At 47.0% G+C, this 21,937-nt stretch overlaps 1 protein-coding gene across 1 annotated transcript in view; it reads left to right on the top strand.

Moving 5' to 3' along the window:
• The window catches only part of WLS (Wnt ligand secretion mediator), a 105,099-nt gene extending 102,856 nt beyond the window's left edge, over positions 1-2,243 (top strand). The window contains exon 12 of the mRNA XM_012767246.2: positions 1,395-2,243. Coding sequence (XP_012622700.1) covers positions 1,395-1,504 — 110 coding nt within the window. The 3' untranslated portion in view covers positions 1,505-2,243. The remainder of the gene's footprint in view (positions 1-1,394) is intronic.
• Positions 2,244-21,937: the final 19,694 nt, after the last annotated feature.

The following is a 21,937-nucleotide window of genomic DNA, read 5'->3' as shown; positions in this document are numbered from 1 at the left end:
AGTCTCTTGGATAGAGAGCTGCATGCTGGTGTTTAATAGGAGGACTGATTTTCCTGTGCAACCTCGGAGAAATGGGTCTATCATGAAAAGCCAGTACCGTGTGGCACATGTGAAGGACACCCACCACGCCACCTTCAGGATCAGTGTGTGGGGTGACCTCTGGGGTATAAGGCCATCAGATTCATCGATGCCCAGCAGTTCTTAAACTAGTGACAAGACATTATTCCTAAGCGTAGGGCCAAGCCTTCTTTTAATTTATGGTATGGAACCTCAATGGAAAACATTTATTTACCTAATTCTATGCTTTGATCTAGGCAAAATTTCAATCCCAGAAAATATGAGATCATATTGTATGTGCACAATATGAAAATCACAGATACAAGTTTAACTTTTTATTCCTCAGACGCCTGTCCACAAATACTAACGTGTGTGTACAAGTGCGCCCTCACACGCAGGCAAACTGAGTGTGATTGCTTCTGCACATATCCATTTTCCCTTTGCTAATTATACATTCACTTAATTGTCTTATGGAAGGTAGCAGACTTTAGAGGTTTAACTTAGAGAAACTTATTTTTTTCCTGCTAATGGAGAAAAAGCCACATTATTCCATCTTAGCAGAGCACCTCTGCCCACTGCTGATGAGTTCAAAACACTGGTGTGTACAGAATCCTGCAGGGCAGAAAGAAAATTGACAGCATATTTTTGGTATTTTTTTCCTGGAGAAGAAAGCCTGTAGTTGTTCCTAGGTGTACTAGGTTTTGATCTTTGCCCTCTGTATTGATAGATATAGGCAGGTCTTGTCTGTCTTCACATGACATAAATTTGTAAATTACACAGCAAATGTGCAGGTGTCTGCCCATCAGTCGATCCGTTGTCCTGGCCTGTCCCATGGCGTGGGCCTTGGAGTCACCTTCCTTTCTTGGCCCCGTAGCCCACTCTGTTGTGTGCCCGCTCCCCACCTGGGGAAATTACCTTCCTTGCCTCCCAGCTCCCTCATCTGTAAAGCTGGCACGATCACAGTGCCCACCTCAGAGGGCTCTTGTGCAGATATTAAATAAGACCACGTATAAAGCAATCAGAATAGCATCAGGCGCAAACAAAGTAAGCTCTCATTAAATGTTAATAATTGCTACAAATAGTAACAGCAGTGAGCTAACTCATGTGTCATTAATGACTGTTCTCTGGGAGCCAAAAATGATATTTAAAAAATTCTGCAAAGTCCCAAGCGAAAAGGTTGGGAGTAAGCCCTTGTTTCGGGTGTCATGTGCCCTGGTTTTCTGGGTGTGCTCAGAATGAGAAATCCGGCTGGCATTAGGGCAGTTATTAATGCGATGAATCCCAGCTTGCTTCTCCTTGCTCCTTGAACACATCTAACACCGAAAACCCTGTTTCAGGCGATCTGGGTGTCCACAGTGGGGAAGAACTCCAGCTTACCACCACCATCACCCACGTGGACGGGCCCACCGAGATCTACAAGTTGACCCGTAAGGAGGCCCAGGAGTAGGAGGCTGCAGCACCCGGCGGGGACGGTCTCTCCCCACCCCAGGCCCTCTAACTAGAGTGGGAACATGCTGGAGAGAGCCCAGTGCACAAGCCAATGCCTCGTGTCTCTTAGCTGTGGTTCCTTGGACCAGCGGCGTGGACATTTGTTAGTTTGCCTTCTGACGGTAGCTTTCGGAGGAAGATTCCTGCAGCCACTAATGCATTGTGTATGATAACAAAAACTCTGGTATGACACGTTTTCTGTGATCATTGTTAATTAGTGACATAGTAACATCTGTAGCAGGTGGTTAGTAAACCTCATGTGTTGGGGGGTGTACTCCTTGGGGGATGGTTTGCACGGATGGGGAGTGGAATATTTGACTGTTTTTCCTGTTTTAGATTCTAGGATAGATTTTAACATCCTCTGCGGCCCCAGTCCAAGATAGGCTGGTGTCGTACAGTCTTCTCACTCCTAATCCATGACCACTTTTTTTTCCCTATTTATATCACCAGCTAGGCTACTGAGTTAATATTTAAGTTGTCAATAGATGTGTGTCCCTATTTTTTTGTGGCGTAATATAAAATAACTGAATTTCATGACAAGGTCTTTTCCACCAGGGATATTTCAGCTTTGAAACCAAATCTGTGTCTCCAATACTAACCAGTCTGTTGGATGTGGGTTTTAAAAAAAAATGTTTGCTAAACTACTCAAGTAGGATTTATTGTATTAAATGGCCTTTGGGTCTGAAAAGCTTTTTTAACCTCTTGCTTAAAATGTGTTTTATTTTGATAAGATGCTTCAGACAGCCTCCAAAAGCGTAGATCCAATCGTTTAAATAAATCTGTGTGTACATGCATATATGTATATGCACCCCCCTCCTGCTCAAACCAGTGCACATACATGCAGACTCCTTTCTAGGCTGAGTCTAGGGGGTAGGGGAAAGGGTGGGGGAAATAGCTTTATGAAGAATTAAAGTATTTTGCTGTCATATCAAAGTGTTTGGGGACAGTATGTATTCCTGGAAAAAGGGTAACATTTTGTACTAGGTGTTTAACCTCCCAGGCTGGCTCATAGAACATCATATTCTTTAGAAGCAGACCCTGCCCCCACCCTTCAGATTTCCCCAATTAGCCATTTCATTGTATGTTGATGGTGTCATTGGAGAGACAACATGCTATAGCAGAGAGAAAGAACAGCCTCCCATCAAAGGTGTGTCATTTACTACTTGTGTGACCTTGTTCAGGCCATCTGACCTGGCTATTTCCTTACCCACAAACTGGCATCATAAACTTTAACTGCTTCACAGGGGAATTAAATCAGTTCATATATATGGTAAAATGCTTTGTAAACTATAAGCCATATAAGTGTGTTTTCTTGGAGTCTAAGACCAATTTCACGAGTGTCTTGTTTTTCAAACACTGATACCCAGAGGTCTGGGGCACAGTCCATTTAACTCAGCACTCGGCACCCCTAGCCTTTCTCTTCCTGCTGTTGGCTAAACCACGGTAAGCAGTGACGGTAGGAAATACTTTGGCTTTGGCTGTTCTCTCCTAGGCCTTTTCCTAACCTGGCAAACACTCGATGGGCTATGATCCTGGGCACTCAACAAACACTTGCTGGGCCACCACTGTGTTGCCAGGAGTCAAGTGTAGCCCGAGGAACTCAAAGCACTGCAAGTGAGCTCTTGTCCCAGAAGATGGAGGGAGAGTCTCTCTATCTTCTGGGATGGGAAACAGCCTAAGATAGGCCTTAAAGAAGAAGTGGGATTTTACCAGGGCCAAAAGGCAAAAAGATCTGTGGTACAAAGATCACAGAAGCAGCGAAGCATGGAGAAAGTTCGGGTAAGGATGGTCATCAGGCCTGGCTGACACACAGGAGTGGAAATAGCAGATGATGAGCTCCATGCACCTGGGAGCCAAAAATAGAAGGTTTTCAGTGCCATGGCGAGAGTTGCAAGACTTGGCCTTGGGCTTTAGGCAGAGAAATGACATGATTAGAATTACTACTAGAGCCAGAGAGGCAGGACAAGCCCAGACAAGAGAGCACAAAGACCAGAAAACCAGGGAAATAGTAGAGGAGGTAGACAAGGGGGATTATTTTGGAGATAAACACACAAGGTGTGCATGTTCTGAATGTCGGCTTCATGGAAAGCAAGAGCAGAGTCAAATTTCAAGCCCCTGCTGGGTAAGGGAATGGTGAGTCCTCTGAAAGAATTAGACATTCCTGGATGACAAATGTCAGTGGGTCCATTACTCAGAATTCTATCAGTAGTAGAAGCCAACTCTAGCAGGCTTAGCCAAAAGAGGGACTAGAACTTTCCTGGAGTAGCTCATGAGTCTGTGGAAGAGTTGAGTTCACCAGAATGGGTGGGATGAGGTTAGCTCAAAGGGACCCCAGCACGAGGAATTCATGAACCATTTTCCTACAGTGGTACCATTTACAACTAAGTCTTTGTCCAAGTTGTTGCCTTTCCTACTTCAAATCTAGGAGAGAGTATCTGGTTGGCTCAGCCTCAGGCAGGTGCTGTCCCTGTGCCAGTCATCTGTGACCAAGGAGTCAGGGAAAATGGCTGCAAAGGGCTCACCCTATGGATTTGGGTCCTTTCCAAAGAATGGAGAATCCATGTTGAGCTAGGCAAACAACCAGAAGGGATCTAGCACAGTAGGCAAGACGAAGAGTTTGCATTTGCGTGGGCTGGGTTTTAAAAGCCATTTCTGGACAGATGTGGTGGCTCACTCCAGTAGTCCTAGCACTCTGGGAGGCTGAGGCAAGAGGATAGCTTGTGCTCAGGAGTTTGAGACAAGCCTGAGCAAGAATGAAACCTCATCTCTACCAAAAAAAACAAAGAAAGAAAGAAAGGAAGGAAGGAAGATGAAAGGAAAGGGAAAGGGAAGAAAACTAACCCAGCTGGGCATTGTGGGATGGCCTGTAGTCCCAGATACCTGGGAGGCTGAGGCAAGAAGATCACTTGAGCCCAGGAGTTGGAGGTTGCAGTGAGCTACTATGATGCCACTGCACTCTACCCAGGGCAACAGGGTGAGACTCTTTTCTCAACAAAAACAGACAAGGCAACTGAGCAGCCCTCCTCACAACCCCCCACCCCCTTAAAAAAATAAAAAACAAATAGAAAAAAAGCCATTTCCTAGAGGAAAGGACAAGCTACTATTAGGCGTGAGGGGTCCAGCAGGCCACTTGGCAGCAGGTCTGGCAGCCATTGTCATTGAGAAGAAATAGAGTTGGGCAGAGCATCAAAGCACCAAGAAAATGTCCAGCAAGAGTGTGAGCCAGGCCTGGCCAGTGTCAACAGGAAAGGGGAAGAAAATGAAGTAGATGAATCAGAGAAATGCAAGGTCTCAAGCCAAAAACAAAACAGACTCATGGAAGAAGAGGAAGAAGAGACAACAATGTTGGATCCCTGAGAGGCACAGCAGCATTTAAGGGTAAGCCTGTTGGATTGGGGGTTTGCATGTGCATGACCTTCTCAAGTGTCAAGGGCAAAAGGTGGACAGCAGGAGCAGCCTATGGGTGGTCATGCTGGGAGGAAATGGGGGGATGGCAGCTCCAAGGAGAACCAGAGTGGAGGGAAGATTTGTGTACTTGCATCTGCAGAAAACTGAGCTGAGTCCGTGAACCTGAGGGGTGAGATCCTGCATGAAGGAAAGACATGAGGAGCTAAAAAAAGCCACAAGGGAAGTCAGAGATTTGGGCAAAGGAGCATGAGTTGATAAGTTAGCATTGAAGGAGTGGGCAAAGGAGGACACTTTCACCTTGAGACAGGAGGGAAACAACAGACGGACGGTGAGGAGAACTTGAGGTCAGAACGCGAAGGCTGCAGCGTGTCCTCCAGGTGTTCTGTCTTCTCCACCCACCTGGAATGGGTGTTGGAGTCCGCGGAGATGTCCTCCATCTCAAGAATGCAGGTTGAGCCCAACCCGTTTTAATCGGTGGAGAGGGACACAGAAGCTCTTCGAGAGGTGAGAAAAAGCTTTTGTTAAGGACCAGCAATCTAGAGGGAAAAAGTATTGGCCATGTATGTATACCAGTTTTGTGCATCATGATAAAAATTTTTCATGTAGCTTTAAATAATAATATGGGAAAAAAGTATAAAACTTTCTAATTGTCTGTTTTTAAAAAAGAAGAAAATTCACCAATGTATGAAATAAGTGGTTCCAGGCGTGATCACCCCAGGTAGTTTTAATCGTTTCTCAGAACTGAGATGAAGCAGCCTAACAATTCGGATGCCTGAGGTCAGCCCATGATCTCAGAGCTGCTAGAACAGCTCTAGCTGCTAGAGCTAGAGTTCCAGGCAGGTACTTTGGAGAAGCTCAAGGGAAATGTCAGGGGGTTAGAGGACCCCACTGGTGTTAGCATGGTGGTGGCCTTGCCATGGTCTTAGGTCTCATCCTCATCTCGGCAGTTCTAGAAACTGTTTTATCGACTCACACTGGATCAGGCTCTCAGAGGCTGACTAGTAAGTAACATTGAGCGAGAGGGTGGACACACGTTGCCAATCCCAGTCTCTGTCTCTGACTGCTACGTAGACCTAAATTCTTTGGGACCCCCTTTTCTTTCCTTTTCTCTTTTTCTTTTCTTTTCTTTTCTTTCTTTTTTTTTTTTTTTTTGGAGACAGAGTCTTACTCTGTTGCCCGGGCTAGAGTGCCATAGCGTCAGCCTCGCTCACAGCAACGAACCCCTGGGCTCAAGCAATCCTCCTGCCTCAGCCTTCCACGTAGCTGGGACTACAGGCATGTGCCACCATGCCTGGCTAATTTTTTCTATATGTTTTTAGTTGGCCAATTAATTTTTTTCTATTTATAGTAGAGACGGGATCTTGCTCTTGCTCAGGCTGGTCTCAAACTCCTGAGCTCAAAGGATCCTCCCGCCTCAGCCTCCCAGAGTGCTAGGATTACAGGCGTGAGCTACCACACCTGGCCAGGACCCCCTTTTCTTGATTCAAGCCGATTTGCTCCTTTTGCTGACGGTCGGTCGGCATCAGAGCATTAGTGCAATTGATTAGGCTCGGCTTGCTGGTGCATCCTGACCTTCATGAGACTTCGCCCATGTCTCCTGTATGCCACGCTCCTTCTCACCCTGTTGTGCTGCGGGTCCATTCTGACTCCTGCAAGCTTGCTGTTGCCGTCACGTTTTGAAACATGATTGATTTCATTGTATAGGGGTAACTCGGTTTCTGAGACTGCATCAGCGGCCCATTTTCTGCTGACATCAGAGGCGTCTTCTAGGCACATTTTGAACCATTTAGTGTGAGGAGCTTCCCATCTCCTATGACCTGTGCTGACCTCGGGGTTATGAATGCCCTTCAGTGCTGAGGCCAGCCCTTCCTTTGTGACATCTACCCATTTGTACTGATGGAACTTCATCCCGCAGGTCCTGTCCCACTTAGGTCTTACCTTCGCTGGGCTCACTGTCTCAGCTCCTGAGCCCCTTCTCTAGACACAGTTTCTAGAAATCCTCTCCTTAACTGTTTACATGTTTACTGCATCCTAGTTTCTCATTGTTCCAAACTGCAATATTCAGACTGCTGTACTACGGCTCCAGCTGGCACAGATGAGTGTGAAAACATCACTCCCTGTACTAGGGCTCCATGTCCTAAGAGAATGGCACAGGAGTTTTTTTTAAATGTCCACATCTTACTTTTTTTGCTTTTCCCTGACCATGTAACCACTTTTCCCTGACCATGTAACCACTAAAACATTTAGAGTTTTAAAAATTAATATTAATACCTTCCTCTGTATTCAACAATATTTCTTAACTTAATTGTAGGACTTTACACATGCCTGATATATTCCACTTTTCTCACACAAAAATCCAATAGGTAAAGGACATCTTTAGCTTTTAAAATAAACACAATTTGAGATATAAGTAAAAGTAGTTAAGTCTTTTCCAAGTATGCAATGGATTGGTTCCAATTGCTGGAGAGTTTACAAATGTATATTCACCAGAAAAACTTCTCTTGGCCTGGGCCTCTCTCCTTTGCCCAGATCTCTCCCTCCACACACACCCCTGTGCACACACATGTACACATGGATACATATGACATACATGTACACACATGAAAAAAGTTTAACAGCGGTGATGCGTGTGTAACTTCAAAATTGACATATTTTCCCTCGATACCACCTCCTCAGTCACAGAGTGGAGATCATGCCTCACAAGTAAAGAAGTGAGGCTCCGAGAGGTGAAGGTCAGATCTCAAAGCGCCAGAGTTGGAACTAAAAGGAGAGCTTCCATCTCTGAACCTCGCTGTCTTTCCAATTGCATATTTGCAGCAGAAGAGTCAAGAATTTTGTTGTGAGCTGCAACTCTCACTCAAGCCAAATGACCTTATTGGGAGATGTTATTCCAGCCGAAAAGAAAAGAAAAACAAAACTGCCTGCTCTTCCCCTCCACGAATGGCAAATGCCTGCCCTCTACTGGCCAAATGTAGAACGACAGCTATAACTAGGCAAATCCTCAGGACAAAAAGTCAGACCTTGGAATTTGGGGGTGGGGGTGTGATCACCGCATGATCATTGTTGCTTTTTAGTGAGTTCTGGTCCTGGCTCTGCCTCCGACTCTCGCTCTGGAGCCCTCAGAGCAGCTTCGCCCTCCTCTGTGAACTGGGGGATTTCTGAAGTCCCCACCGGCCCGATTCTAAAGAATCGAGGGCAGCCACCCTCTGGCAACACTGGGACCTGACGCAGACCTCCCGGGGGCGACCTGAACGGACCACGTGAATTTACTGACTCTGCAGCCCCACAGACCCCTGCTCCTGGCTCACAGCCTTGCCCCTTCTGAGCCTCCGAGCTTCCCGTCTCCAGAAACTTCCATCGGGATGAGTCAAGTGTGGGACGGCCTTCTCTTCCCGCTAAGCGGGACCTCTCTTCAGCCAGGGACGCTCAGGGACTGACAGGGAGCCGCGCACAGGAGCGGCCGGGTCACCAGTGCCTTCCGCACCCCGCGCTGGCCCACTTTCCCCGCCTGAGACCCACAGACGCCGCGCGGGCACCGCGACGCGCGGGACGCCGGAGCCAGGCTCCTCCACACCGAGCGCCGCGCCGTGAGGACCCCGCCTTGGTGGGAAGCTTGGCGAAGGAGGCTGTTCCCTGGGAGTGGGAGTGGGCAGGATTTCTAAAATAGCCTCCGGGCCTCTTAGCTTGGATCCCTCGAGAAGGCAGACTCGGAGACAAGGATTGGGGTGCAAGCGGTTTGCTTGGAAGGTGACCCCGGGAGCACCGTGAGGGAATGGAGGAGTGAGGCTGGGAAGGGAAAGCGAAGGAGGCCGCCGCCCCGGAGGAGCGTGCCGCAGGGGAGGCTGGGAGAGTTGCTTCATAGCCGGAGGGTCACCCCTGGGTCACAGCCACCTGCACCGAGGGGTGGGGCATCCATGGTCTCTGCTGCATCATTTTCATCTGGTCTCAAGAGCAAAACAGTCTTGAGGCAAAAAGTTTGCAAAAATATATTAAAGAGTAAAGGGAAAAAATGTAAACGTTTCCTAATCGTACTACCCAGATATAAATACTGTTAAATTGTTGGAGTGTGTTCTTACCCAAGTTTTTCCATGCATATATGCACATATGGATATCTAAAATTAAGATTGTATTATGCATAGAAAATAAATTTCTGGACATTGTTATATAGCCTGCCCTTTTCACAATATTCTATTACTAGAAAATCTTTCCATGTTATCAGTTGTCTTCTAGAACATGATTTTAATGACTTTATTATTGTAGTCTCTAATAAGGATGTGTCATAATTTGTTTATTACTAATCCTCTACTGTGATACATTTAAATGGTTTGCAGTTTGACTATTACAACATATGTTGAAATGAACATCCGTGGATATAAAATCTTTTTTTGTACATCTCTGTTGCCTAGTCAATTCCTAAGAGTAGACTTATGGAGTAAAAGATCAATTATTCCTTTATTAAGTATATGTTGGGTGTCCCATTGTGGCATAGGTGCTAAGGACTTGAGACAGAGCAGTAAACAATGTCCCCATCATCACTGGGCATATTGACCTGGCAGGGGCAAGTGGGGAGAAGGCAATAGGTGACAAACAAATGCGGTGACAGTGGAAAAGAACTGTGTGTGCCAGCAGTGTGCCAACAGCAGAATGAGAGAGCCTGTGGCTCCACATCCTTGCTGACACCATGCAGCTCTGGAATTTGCAACTCCAAGAGGCAAGAAAAGTTGAATTTTGCATTTACTTCATTACTAGTGATGTTGAACGTGTTCCACATTCCCATGAGTTTATATTTCTAGGTTATCAGCTCAGATTTTTTTTTTATCTATTTGGGATATCCATTCTTTGTTACACGTATAGCCAAACTTTTTCCAATTCGTCGCTTGCTTTCAATTTTGATTTTGATGTTTACTGGGATATAGAGCTTTTTACTTTTTATGTAAGCAGCTTACAAATCTTTTATAGTTTCTATCTTTGCTTTAAGGCTTAAGGAAATCTTCCCTCAGATTATAGAATAGGTTACCCATATTTTTTCTAGTTTTTAAATTTTCCTTTTCGTTTTTTAGTTTCCTTAACTCATCAATTCACATGGAATTTGTTTTTCAGTGGGAATCTCAATTAAATATTTTTCCCAGATAGTTTCCCACATGATTTTTTGGATAATAACTGGCAAGGACAGGATTTTAAGCAAGCTGGGGAGCAGGTGAGCCTGGCACAGCGGGAGGCTGAGGCCTGGAACCATTCCAGCCTCAAGTGGTGCCTAGAGGTGTGGGCAGGAAGTACAGCACGGGGACTCTGCCCCCCAGGGGCTCCCTGGGAATTCACCTCCAGCTCTGCCAGTGTGCGTGCCAATGAAATGCACCATCTAGGAAGTTGGACTTGCACTGTGGCCCAGAGGAAATATGAGCACTGCGGCAGGGGCTGAGTGAGCTGAGGTGAGGAAGAAGTGGGCAACAGTGGCCACCTGGCCCCTGTCCTGGACCTCCCAGGGAGCCGCCCTTGGAAGCATTCTGCTCCTCTGTGCTAGCCTGCAGGGGAAAGGCATCCCGGCCAGAAGCTGATGGCTGCATTGATTAGATGACAAACAGGGACCACATGAGCCGCCTCTGTGAGCAAAAGAAAAAGCCATGATGACCCAGAATGAGGGGCAGAGCAGAAGGTCGTGGCTGGGGCCCCAGTGCTACAACTAATTGCTGTGTGTCCTTGGCCAAGTTGTAGTACCCCTCTGGGTCTTGTTTACCAAATCACAGATTCTCTTCGTAATACCACATTGAGCAGCATTGTGTAAGGATACCCACTCTAGACTTCAAGGTTTGGAGAACAAGCTGCATTTGTGCAGAGAAAATTTAGGAGTGTGTACAATACACTAGCTGGCTACAGAGGGGTGAGTGTTGGGGGCTGGCGGGGGGGACAGACAATTAGAGAAAGAAAGAGGGTGGCAGGAAGTGAAAGAAGGGAGGGAGAGAAGAAATTGAAAATAAGTCAAGAAGAATTCAAACCTAGATTTGTTGTGAGTTGAAATTTCTGCCAAGGATTCTAACCTGCACACAGTGAGAGGGAGGCATAGGAGCCAGTCATACAGGTTTCATCTCTCTAGCTGGCTCAGGAGGGACAGACTGTTGGCCTTCAAAATTAGTATTGAAAACCACCCTCGCACAGAATTAGTCGCGGCTATTTGCTGCCCTCTGCTGGCAAAAATAAATAATGGCTGCATTGCAAAAGAGTTTTATCTGATTGAAAGAGCCAATAGTATTCTTCCGCCCAAGAAATATTTATAGAGCGCCTATTAAGTACCAGGAACTGTTCTAACACAGACCAGTAACCAAAATAGACAAATACTCCTGTCTTCGTGAGACTTAATTCAATAACAGCAACAATCATAATATCTAACATGTGTAGAGTCCTAGCTATTTATGTGCTGGGTAGTATTTTAATGACTTCATATTTATCAACTTAAATTTAATCCTCACATCAATCCTGTGAGTTAGGTACAATTATTTTCGCCATTTTACAGAGGAAGAAACTGGGACACAGAGAGGTTGAATGATTCCCCTAACGTCACACAGCTAGGAAGTAACTGAGCCTGATTTAACTCAGTTTGGCTCCAGAGCCTATTCTTAACCACTCCATACGCTGCATTTTGCTGGCAATTTCTGGTAGATGCATCACTCTTCCTGCCCCAAATATTGCATTATGCACAGCGTCGTTCTTAGACAGAAAGGCCAAAAACGCTGCTCATCTGGCTCAGCCACTCACTGATCTCAGTCACCATGTGGCCGTGAGCCAGTCCCTTACCCCACGAGGTTGTCAGAGAATTAATACACGAGAAGTGTGTACTTCAGCTGGGGCTCTGCCAACTGTCATCCCTGACCTCCTTTCTCCTGACGCTTTGTCCTGGCGGCAGGAGGTCAAGGAAGCCTAGAAGGGGCTGAGTCTCTGAGCTGCTGCCCCAGGTCCCTGTCTTGAGGGTCCCTGTGGTCCCAGCTTCTGCAGCTCAGCACTAATGGGCAGGGGCAACCTGGAGGTTAATGACGAGGCCCCAGGAACTTCCCTGTTGGCAAAGGGACAGCCCCAGGGAGAGCTGGCAGCCACCGTCCAGGGGGTGGAGGACCCCAGTCTCCAAGAAGGGCTGTATTAAAATGCCAGCAACTGCCGCTGGGAGGGAAAGGGGGAAAGAGTAGCAGAATACAGGAGGAGTGGGGGAGTCCTTGGGATTGTTTGGAAGACCTTCATTCCTATTTGTTAATTTTTTAAAAAGCAGGTATACCCAACCTCATGCAAAAATATTAACTGTATAAGGAGAGAAGAACATGTATTTAAATTTCATTTTTAAGAAATGCCTTCAGAAATATGTTGATGTTTTTAAAACACAAATTTTAAAAGTATTCCGTTACAATGTGATCGCCCAGAATCTTCTCTTGTAACCAACGTCCAGATAATAGTGACAGCTGCCCTTTATGAAGCACCGATTGTGTGCCAGCACCTCCCAGCAGTTCCATGATAAAGGTACTTCCATTCACACCACTTACAGACGAGCACGCTGAAGCTCAGAGAGGTTAAGTCACTTGCCCTGGGCCACACAGCCAGCACTCAGGGCTGACACCACCACCCTATACTGTGTCCCAAAGTGAGGGAAACGTAAACTAGAGTGACTCCTTCCAGGCCCGGGGGACTGCCTGGTGAAGAATGGCAGAGCCATGTCATTCCCAGGATCAGGAGCAATTTATCCCTGGGTTTTGTCTGACCACACAGCGGGGGTTCCAGCTTTGTCATGTTTAAATCACGTGTTGGTGTGATTGGAAGCAGCAGATCTTCTGCGTGTCCCTGAGGGAGGGATGATTAGGCCAGCGCTCATGTGAAACCCGAGGTGCCAGCTTGTCCCACGCTCCAGGGGAGAAGCTCTCAGCAGCCTTTGACTGGGGTGGGGGGACAAGGGTACCACTGTTCCAAACACTCAGACAAACGACTGAGGCCCAGGGGGAAAGGCCTGCCAGAGGCCACACAGTCACTGCAGACCAGAGCCGGGACTAGATCCCAGGCCTTGCAAGTGCAAGTTTAGTGCTGCCTGAAGTCCACCACTGCGCCCCACAACAAACCAGCTGTCCCCCCCCAGCCTGCGCCTGCCCCCTCGGGGCTGCCTCACGCCTGAAGTGGCACCCCCAACTCAGGGACAAAACAGACACTCCCTCAAGGGAGCTTCTGTGTTCTTGCCTTACACTACTGCAGGAGTGAGCGAGCCCTAGTGCGACAATCTGCAGTTTTGCTGAGGCACAAATTTGAATCACGCCCGCTTCTGAGCTGGGGTTCTGGGCAAGGCTCTCCGCCTTGGGGGGCTGGCTAGGGGTATGGGGGGCAGGCGCCGCTCCATCGTCTGGCTGGTTTGGTCTGCACCAGTCGCCTCTCCACTAGGTCTCAGAAGTCACATTCAGCATGAAAGGGATTAAAGTGAGGAACAGCTCTGTGCCTGTTTCTTCATCTGTAGAAATGACGATCACACAACCTATCTCAGCATGTTTTAAGAAATACGTGAGTTAGGACAGTGTTTGGCGTGTAATAAACTAGAAGTTACCTATCATCATCTTCGTCGTCATCATAGATCCTTGACACCCGTGGAGTATATACAGCCTGTGACTTTCTCAGATTTCCCAAATGACAAATAAGGAATGCTTACATTGGCTCCTAAATTTCCTCCAATGACACATTTCTGCTAGAATCCAGTGCTGCCCGTGTCAATCCCCCTCCCGTCACAAGTCAACCACCAGCTGACGTTGTAATGAAGACTTATCTCACACACAGTGGCCAGTTTTCACTGAAATGCAGTGACTCTATCACCCCACGAGCATGCCACAGACCCAGCGTAGACAGAGACCAACCCAGCGACGTGAAGGAGCAGTTTCCGGGTCCCCTCTGTCCTTCCAGCCTTCCCACCCTCGCCACCCCCACGCTGAGAGCCTGACCCCGACCCCCAGCCCAGCAGTGGGGATGATTCAAACCTGTGCCTCGGGACAGCTGCACTTGTCACCCTGTGGGCGCACTCCACCCGCAGTGACGGAAACCGGGACCGCAGACTGCCGCTGCCGGCGGGGCCGCTGCCGGCTCTTCCAGGGTGCGTTTCCCAGGGTGCTCCTTCGACTGCTGAGAGCTCACGGTTGTTGGATCATCGCTGGGCCATGGAATAAGTTAGGGAGCTTTGGATTTTCAAGCTTCTTTCTTTTTGAGGGCGTCTCAGTCTTCAACGTGCCAGCTTTCTGAATCCGCAAGGGGGGACAGGGTGTGCTCTTCTCCCAAGCGTATGGGCTTGCTCTGCTCCTCTGTTCTCTCGGGGCAGCCCGAGGGACTTGGTGCTCCATAGCTGGGCTTTTCATACCTTCCCCTGCCCACAGCTCACCTGGGGGGCTTATTAAAGTGAGGTTTCCGAAAGGCAGTTTCTGATTCAGAGGCCTTGAGAGGAGCCTGAGGTTGTCCCTTTCTAACACGCTCCCAGGCGATGCTGAGGCTGCCAGCCCTCAGAGCACACTGCACACAGTGAGGTTTGAGAGCTATTTCTTTCATTAGTATTATTATTATTATTTGAGACAGGGTCTTGCTCTATCGCCCCAGCCAGAGTGCTGTGGCGTCAGCCTAGCTCACAGCAACCTCAAACTCCTGGGCTCAACCAATCCTCCTGCCTCAGCCTCCTGAGTAGCTGGGACTACAGGTGTACACCACCATACCCAACTGATTTTTCTATTTTTAGTACAGACGTATCTCGCTCTTGCTCAGGCTGGTCTCAAATTCCTGAGCTCAAGCAATCCTCCTGGATCAGCCTTCCAGAGTGCTAGGATTACAGTTTATACCTATCTCTAAAAGATGCATCTGCCGCGTTCCCTACCCCAGGAGAGCCCATGACATCCGTCTCACGGCCCTAACACCCGCCAAGGCACTTGGATCCTATGAAAAGCAGACTTGGCAATGAACTCACGAGGGCAGGATCTCTGTCTGTTTTGTTCCCAGCTGTCTGTCCAGTACCTAGAACTGTGCCTGGAACACAAAAGGGCTCAGTGATTACCTGGGAAATAAGTGCAGTACTAAGGAAGTTCCACAAAGATGCCCTTTTCCAGGCATTTTCTGAAACATTCACTGTGCTAAGTTGTGGTGGATTTGAGGTCTGGACTTCTGCAAATTCATCAAAGATTTTCAAAACCATCCAAAGCATGTCTTTCTTAAACTCATTAATCTGGCTCAACCAACCTCTCTGTAATATCTTCACCTCTAAGGACGTGGATGTTTTCATGGTCACGGGAGGCTGGATGGCTCAGGGTGTGAGTGAGCCCAGAGCTTCAGCGGATGTGGCCTCAGAGTGGCGGATGGAGGGAGAAGCTTTCTGCTCTGCAACTCAGGGTGTGGGCCGCAAGCTGACCAGTGTCCCTAGTATGAAGCATTTTCTTTAAAATGAGGCCAAAGCATTCCAGGTTCATGGGCAACTAACTAAACCAGGTTCATGGATTTGGCCTCAATCTTGTCTGGATGCTCTCATTGCCGATTTAGGCAGGAAGCCAAATTCCTTGCTCTTTAACAGTTTGTTTGTTTTGATCCAAAGGAACAGAAAGAGAAGATATTCATTACCATGATAATTGCTTCTGTAGAGGAGCCTGGCAAGTCTCCAGAAGTTAGGTTCCTACCTTCAAGGAACTTATAATCTTCTTAGGGATCGAGGCTCCCAATACACAAGCTATGCAGTCAGTGACCAGTAGGAGGTACAATGATACTTTTCAGTGATTTTGGGGTGGGGATAATCCCAGAGGACTTCTGAGAAGATAAAAAATGAGCCAAGCCTTGAAGTAGTTGTATAAAAGGTGAGGATAAGGGAAGAGTGTGACAGAGTGTGGAAATGAAATTTTACAAGTATTATTTGGGAGACAATGACTAAAGTCGCCTGCTTTGAAGAGATTCTGGGGTGCAGTAGGTAGAAAAATAAATTGGAACCGGAGTGTGAAAAGCCTTGAATGTCAGGCCATGAGAGCTGGACACCTGGACCCATCCTTTGGAAATAGAGCCTGGGAGGTAGACACACATATTGTGCTGTTGGGTTCAGGCAACCATGGGGAGACAGGATCCTGAGTGAACTCACGCATGAGTTGCCAAGTTTGTGGAGAATGAGAGGGTCCAGCCACTAGGTACAGTTGTATAGCTTGTGCACTGCACAAGAGCACCTGGCCAGGAGAGCAATTAGGACTGAAATACGATTCTCACTCCTCTCATCAAGCTATGTACCCTGGCGTGGGGCTGCCTTCTCCCAGAGTGTCTCTTCTGTCCACTGCTGACACAAGAACCTGCACAGTCTGGTGCTGACCCGATCAGCTCAAGCCACAGCCAGAGTTAGCTTTCTCCTTGTGGCCAAGGCATTTTCTCAGCGCAACCAGTTGTGTACATTCCCAGAGTGTCCCAAGGAGGGCACTGCTTAGCTTTGCACAGAACCACAAAGCTCTGCGTGCACAGTTCTGAGAATGCAGTTGGAACCAGAGCAAGCTGGTTTTCTTCTTCTGCTGGCGGCCAGAACCAGGGAGCAAACGATTTTGCAACAGTCTACTTCAGCTGAATTCAACGCAGCCTTCTTCCTGCGGGGACGACTCATGCCCCAAGCAGGACATTAGTGAAACAGAGCATCTGCAGCCCTGAAGATCCTGTTGGGACCAGCAGCCATCTGTCCTCAGGGGTTTGGGGGGAGACCTGCATACTTCACAAAATATCCCAAACCCTTCCCCAGCCCGCAGCAAACACGGCAGGCACAGGGACAGGTGCAGAGGGCTCACTCAAGGGACTGTCAGAGGCAATGTTTCTCAACAGGCGCACCACTGGCATTCTGTGTGCAAACATCGAAGGGTGTTTAGCACCTCCAGCCTCTGCCACTAAAGGCCAGCAGGGTCCCCCAGTCATTGTGACAACCAAAACATTCCCCCTCCATGTTTAAATGCCCCCTCTGGAGGGGCGAATCACCTCCGATGGGAACTGAGCCCCTCTCTTCACAGAAGAGAAACCAGGCCCAGTGACTTGCCCAGGGCCACGTGGCTGGGGAGCAGAGAGGCAAGAGTTGGCGCCCAGGTTGCCCACTCCTTGCCACTTGTCACCAACGTCTCCCACATACACAGAGTGGCCCTTTCCTCCCTCGGCCTCAGTCATTCTCTAGATTTCTGAATTGAAACCACAGAACATACTAGAGGCAAATGGTGTAAGTTCATCTATGATACCCAAAGGCTCATAAAAAACTGTCTTCGCTCAGGCTGCTATAACAAGAATACCATAGACTGAATGGCTCAAACAACAAGCATTTATCTCTCACAGTTTGGGAAGCTGGAGGTCCAAGATCATAATTAATCTGGATATTAATTTCTTGTCAATTATATCTGTTACAAATACCTTCCACTAATTTGGGGGCTTATATTTTCACTTCCTTACGGTGTCTCTTGATGATACTAACATACATTAATAAACATCGAGAGGTTGGGCTGACTGGTCTAAGGTCATAGTTAGTAAATAAGTGGCAGAGTTGGAACTTTCAAAGCAAAGGCTTCTGATTGCAGACCCTAAACTCTCTCTACCCTCTTGCCTTTCAGATGTCAAACATTCTTTCTCTCTCTGACAATGAAAAATACCTTTTTGGAAGAAAAGATAAATGGCCACACTGTGTTAATAGCAAAAAAATAGTCTAGCTGTTCAACAGTAGAGGATAGTTAAACAATGGCATATCTTCATAATGGAGTATGATCCAGCAACTAAAAATTATGTATAAAAGGGTTTATTTAAGAAAATGAAATTATTCACAATATATTAACTAAAAATCACTGATTAAAAATATAGTCTGTATAATTTTGTCCCATATTCATAAATGAATGGACACCAACACATTAATATTTATTTATACCTGCATAGTGGGACTGAGGATTATTTTTATCATTTTCTCCATGTTCATCTGTATTTTCTAAATTTAAGAGCTTTTTAAAATTTAAAAGCAGAAAACGTTGGAATACAATCATTTAAAAATATATATTACTGTAATCAACTTAAAGTGTATCTAGTTTAAAGGGAATTTCCTCTTGAGAGGGTCCAAAGCACAGCATTTCACAATGGGGTTTGTATTTGGTGTGAGAAACTGATGCAGTGTGGCAGGAGGTTGAGCATCTTGGTCCTGGGCACTCGATGCTGGTAGCCTGGGTGCACACACACGCACACATGCTCCCCTCCTGGCTGTCAGGTTAGGCTGCCGCATGCTGTCATTCATCTCTTTATGAACGGCTCTAAGTGCCTTTTAATAAACCACTCAAGAGTGTATATATTATTGATGTGTCTACATTTTAAATACAGAGCATTGGTGTGGGAGTTACTATTGGTCATTTTTAGCTGTGATTCCTCCCAGTCCCTACTGTGCACCAAAAAATTCTGGAATTTCAGAGCAATATACTTGGTTTTTCATGTTAAAACTTTGACTGCAATGACCAATGTTAAGTTTAAGGCCATTATTCTGAAAGAAAAATGTAGCTACACAATTATATATTACTATCTTTTCTCTTCTCTCACCCTTCATACCAATCCTTGCTTTTTCCTATTTGGAGCCAAGGGCATTTCTTCCTTTTCCCTCTTTCCTCCTGAAATCTTTGTCCACTCACCTGACGTTAGGTATATGGTACTGTTACGTTTTCCCCAGATGCAGCCTTAGAATCCGGTCCTGCCTTTCCTAGTTCAAATATGTTCCAACTCCCTTAATCTAGGTTTGAATCTAACACCACTCACATTCCAAAAAGTACACCCTTGTGTACTGCCCAGATTTGCATGGCAATTAGGTTCCCAATAAAGCTTGAATAGAATTCAAGGAGAAAACCAGGATGCCTTTTTCATTTGGGATTTGGATTTCCTGGAGAGCTAAGGACCTCCTAACAGCAATTTCTGCCTTCGTCTCATAGTTTGGAATTCACAGAGTTACTATTCAGGATCATTTATTTCCCTCTGGACTTTTTCTACTAATATAATGAGGCAGCCGTTATGGCTTTGTGGTACATAAAACTAGGCTTTCCATGAGAGTTATTGAACTGAATAAGAATTTATCAAATTATGTTCATTTTTATAGACCATGTAACTCTGTTAAAATAATTAAGTAGCACAAAACCCAGTAGAACCAAACAATATAAAAGGACTGTACAAAATATAAACACTTGGATTAGAAGTCTTTTCCCCAAATCCTGAATGTTTACCTCTCACAAGGGTAACATATTATTAGATAAACTAATTAAGCTGCTTCTACAGATCAGAGAAAGAACAGAACTCAGCTCCTGCCTTTCCTCCAACTTTTCTGTCAAGGAATTAGAAAAGAGAGAACAGACATTGATACAGGGTAGATTAGACATTTAACTCCATTAAACATGCTGGTCTGGATGAATTAGAACTGAAGGGAATGGGACCATGAGATCAACTATCCACAGCCAGTGACCTTTTGGGACCTCAAAGCCCAGGAGAGGGGCCAAAGAACCAGAGACAGGAGGTTGCAATCTACTCAATCCTGAGTTTTAAAATACTGAAGGGAACTCATGAACTTGGCGGCAAAAGCAGACAAGGATCTATAAGGGGCCCTGGCCACCCAGAGCCAGGACAGAGCTGGGGCTGGGGGCTAGTGTTTCTGCACCAACAGAGAAGAAATACTTTCCCACAGATTGGACAGTCCAACACAAGTCATCGTGGGATGCAGCTGCCCAGCGTGAATGTGACGTTCAGCTACATTAGTGGAACGATGGTGTTTCCAGCAGAGAGCACTGGACTTAGCAGACCTGGCTACATCCTGAATCCTGAGTCACCCTCCGTGGATAATGACAGTGATGATTCTCAAACCGTATTGTATAAAGAAGAGGTTCATGTGACATTTGTCCTGAGCCACAGGGTCTGCCCTTTGCTTTTTTTTTTTTTTTTTTTTTGAGACAGAGTCTCGCTTTGTTGTCCAGGCTAGAGTGAGTGCCGTGGCATCAGCCTAGCTCATAGCAACCTCAATCTCCTGGGCTCAAGCAATCCTTCTGCCTCAGCCTCCCGAGTAGCTGGGACTACAGGCATGCGCCACCATGCCCGGCTAATTTTTTCTATATATTAGTTGGCCAATTAATTTTCTTTCTATTTGTAGTAGAGATGGGGTCTCGCTCTTGCTGAGGCTGGTTTTGAACTCCTGACCTCGAGCAATCCGCCCACCTCGGCCTCCCAGAGTGCTAGGATTACAGGCGTGAGCCACCACGCCCGGCCTTGCTTTTGTTTTTTATTACAATGAGACAAACACTGCAAGACCCCGAGAGACAGAGATGTTCTCTTTATTCTTCATCAAACACTACATCAAGGAACGTTCTGTTTTTTTTCCCTACTGCCTGTCCCTTCTGCCTGAAGGTGGGACTCCTCAACTGTCTGGGTAGCTCTGGGCCCTCCAGCCAGGTGGTTTGCTCAGTGACGGGCACTATGACAGGAACAGGGTGTGTCTTACCAACACCCCTCTGTGAGCTCGGCCAGTCAACTACATCAAGAAGGAAAAGTGTCCCCGCCCCCCGACAGCAACCCATTTTCTAGCTCAATATAAAACAGATTTCCTAATAATCAGGGCTGTGTTAAAACAATATTTTGTCTGCCTTGGGAAGGAGTGAGTTCTTTGTCATTGGCAACGCCCAAGCAGAGTGTGGGTGACCCTCTGAAGGTCAATGTGGGTTGAGGAAAGCCTTGGCAGGAGACGCCAGGCCTGCCTCCACGTCTTACTCTGCTCCTGCACATTCCGTGTTTCCCCGAAAATAAGACCTACCCATAAAATAAGCCCTAGCAGGATTTCTAAGCATTTGCGCCATATAAGCCCTACCCCGAAAATAAGACCTAGTGATGGGTGTGGCTACGCAGCGTATCTGCACAACCCATGCATTTCGCCTTGGAGCGGTAAAGAAGACAAGCAGCCCTTCTCATCTGCCCCATCGTGCGTGACAGCTACTATCCCAGAGGTGACCGTAAAGGTGCAGGCAGCCCCACCAACAAGGCGGGCTCCCCCTGTCAGGTCCCAGCCATCCTGTGCGTGCTGCAAGCTGAGGCTCCGAGGGGAAAATAGCACATCCCCTGAAAATAAGCCCTAGGGTATCTTCTTGAGGAAAAATAAATATAAGACCCTGTCTTATTTTCGGGGAAACACGATAGACCACCCTCATTCTTCCTGAGGATGAGACATTCCAAATATCTTGATTCTCCTAATTCAGAGTTGGCAGCCTCCTTCAAACTACAATTTTAGCATTCTGAATCCATTTTAAAATAAAAAGTCCTGATCTCTCCATAACCACCCAGTGTAGCCTCCGATCGGCTCTGACCACGTGAGTTCATAGGAACTGTATTACTTTGTCTTTCTAGCTTCCCGGTCCAGTAGGAGGGTACCACAGTGTTCCTCTGGCTCCATCTTTAATCCCTGTAGCTTTCTGGCAAAGCAGTGGGAAAAACGCTTTGCAAAGAGTGTGAACAGATGGCACCGGGAGCCGACCTGTGAGTATTCCTCCCTCCTCACCCGCTTCCCAGCCGGCTCCGTCCAAATCCTTTTGAAGCAAGAGCACGAATCGCTGCTAATTTAGGGCAATTACAGGATTTACAAATTAAACATGTTCCCCATTGGTTTCCCCAGCAACCGTCTCTGAATCACACGACGAGATAAAACTATTGTTCTAGTTAATAGAGTCCGATATTAAGGGAAGTCCAGCCACGTAATTCACAGCTGCGCCCACCCTGGTGCGAGCAGAAAGAGCCCCGGGCAGGGAGGCCACAGGCCTGTGCGCAGGTCCACTGGGGTCAGATCCAGAACAGGAACATTCCCCAAGGCACTGGCGATAGTGCCCCCAGCACGGGAAAAGGATCAGAGCAGTGCCGGAGGGAGGAAGACTCGGGTATTTCTAAGTAAGTGGGAATATTAGGTGCAGAACAATTTGACGCAAGGCGTCCACTCACACCAAGTTGAGACACAGTGAGG

The sequence above is a fragment of the Microcebus murinus genome, chromosome 2, assembly GCF_040939455.1.
Source record: "Microcebus murinus isolate Inina chromosome 2, M.murinus_Inina_mat1.0, whole genome shotgun sequence".
Classification (NCBI taxonomy): domain Eukaryota; kingdom Metazoa; phylum Chordata; class Mammalia; order Primates; family Cheirogaleidae; genus Microcebus; species Microcebus murinus.
The sequence above is the reverse complement of the archived record's forward strand: the minus strand, read 5'-3'. Positions and strand labels throughout refer to the sequence as shown.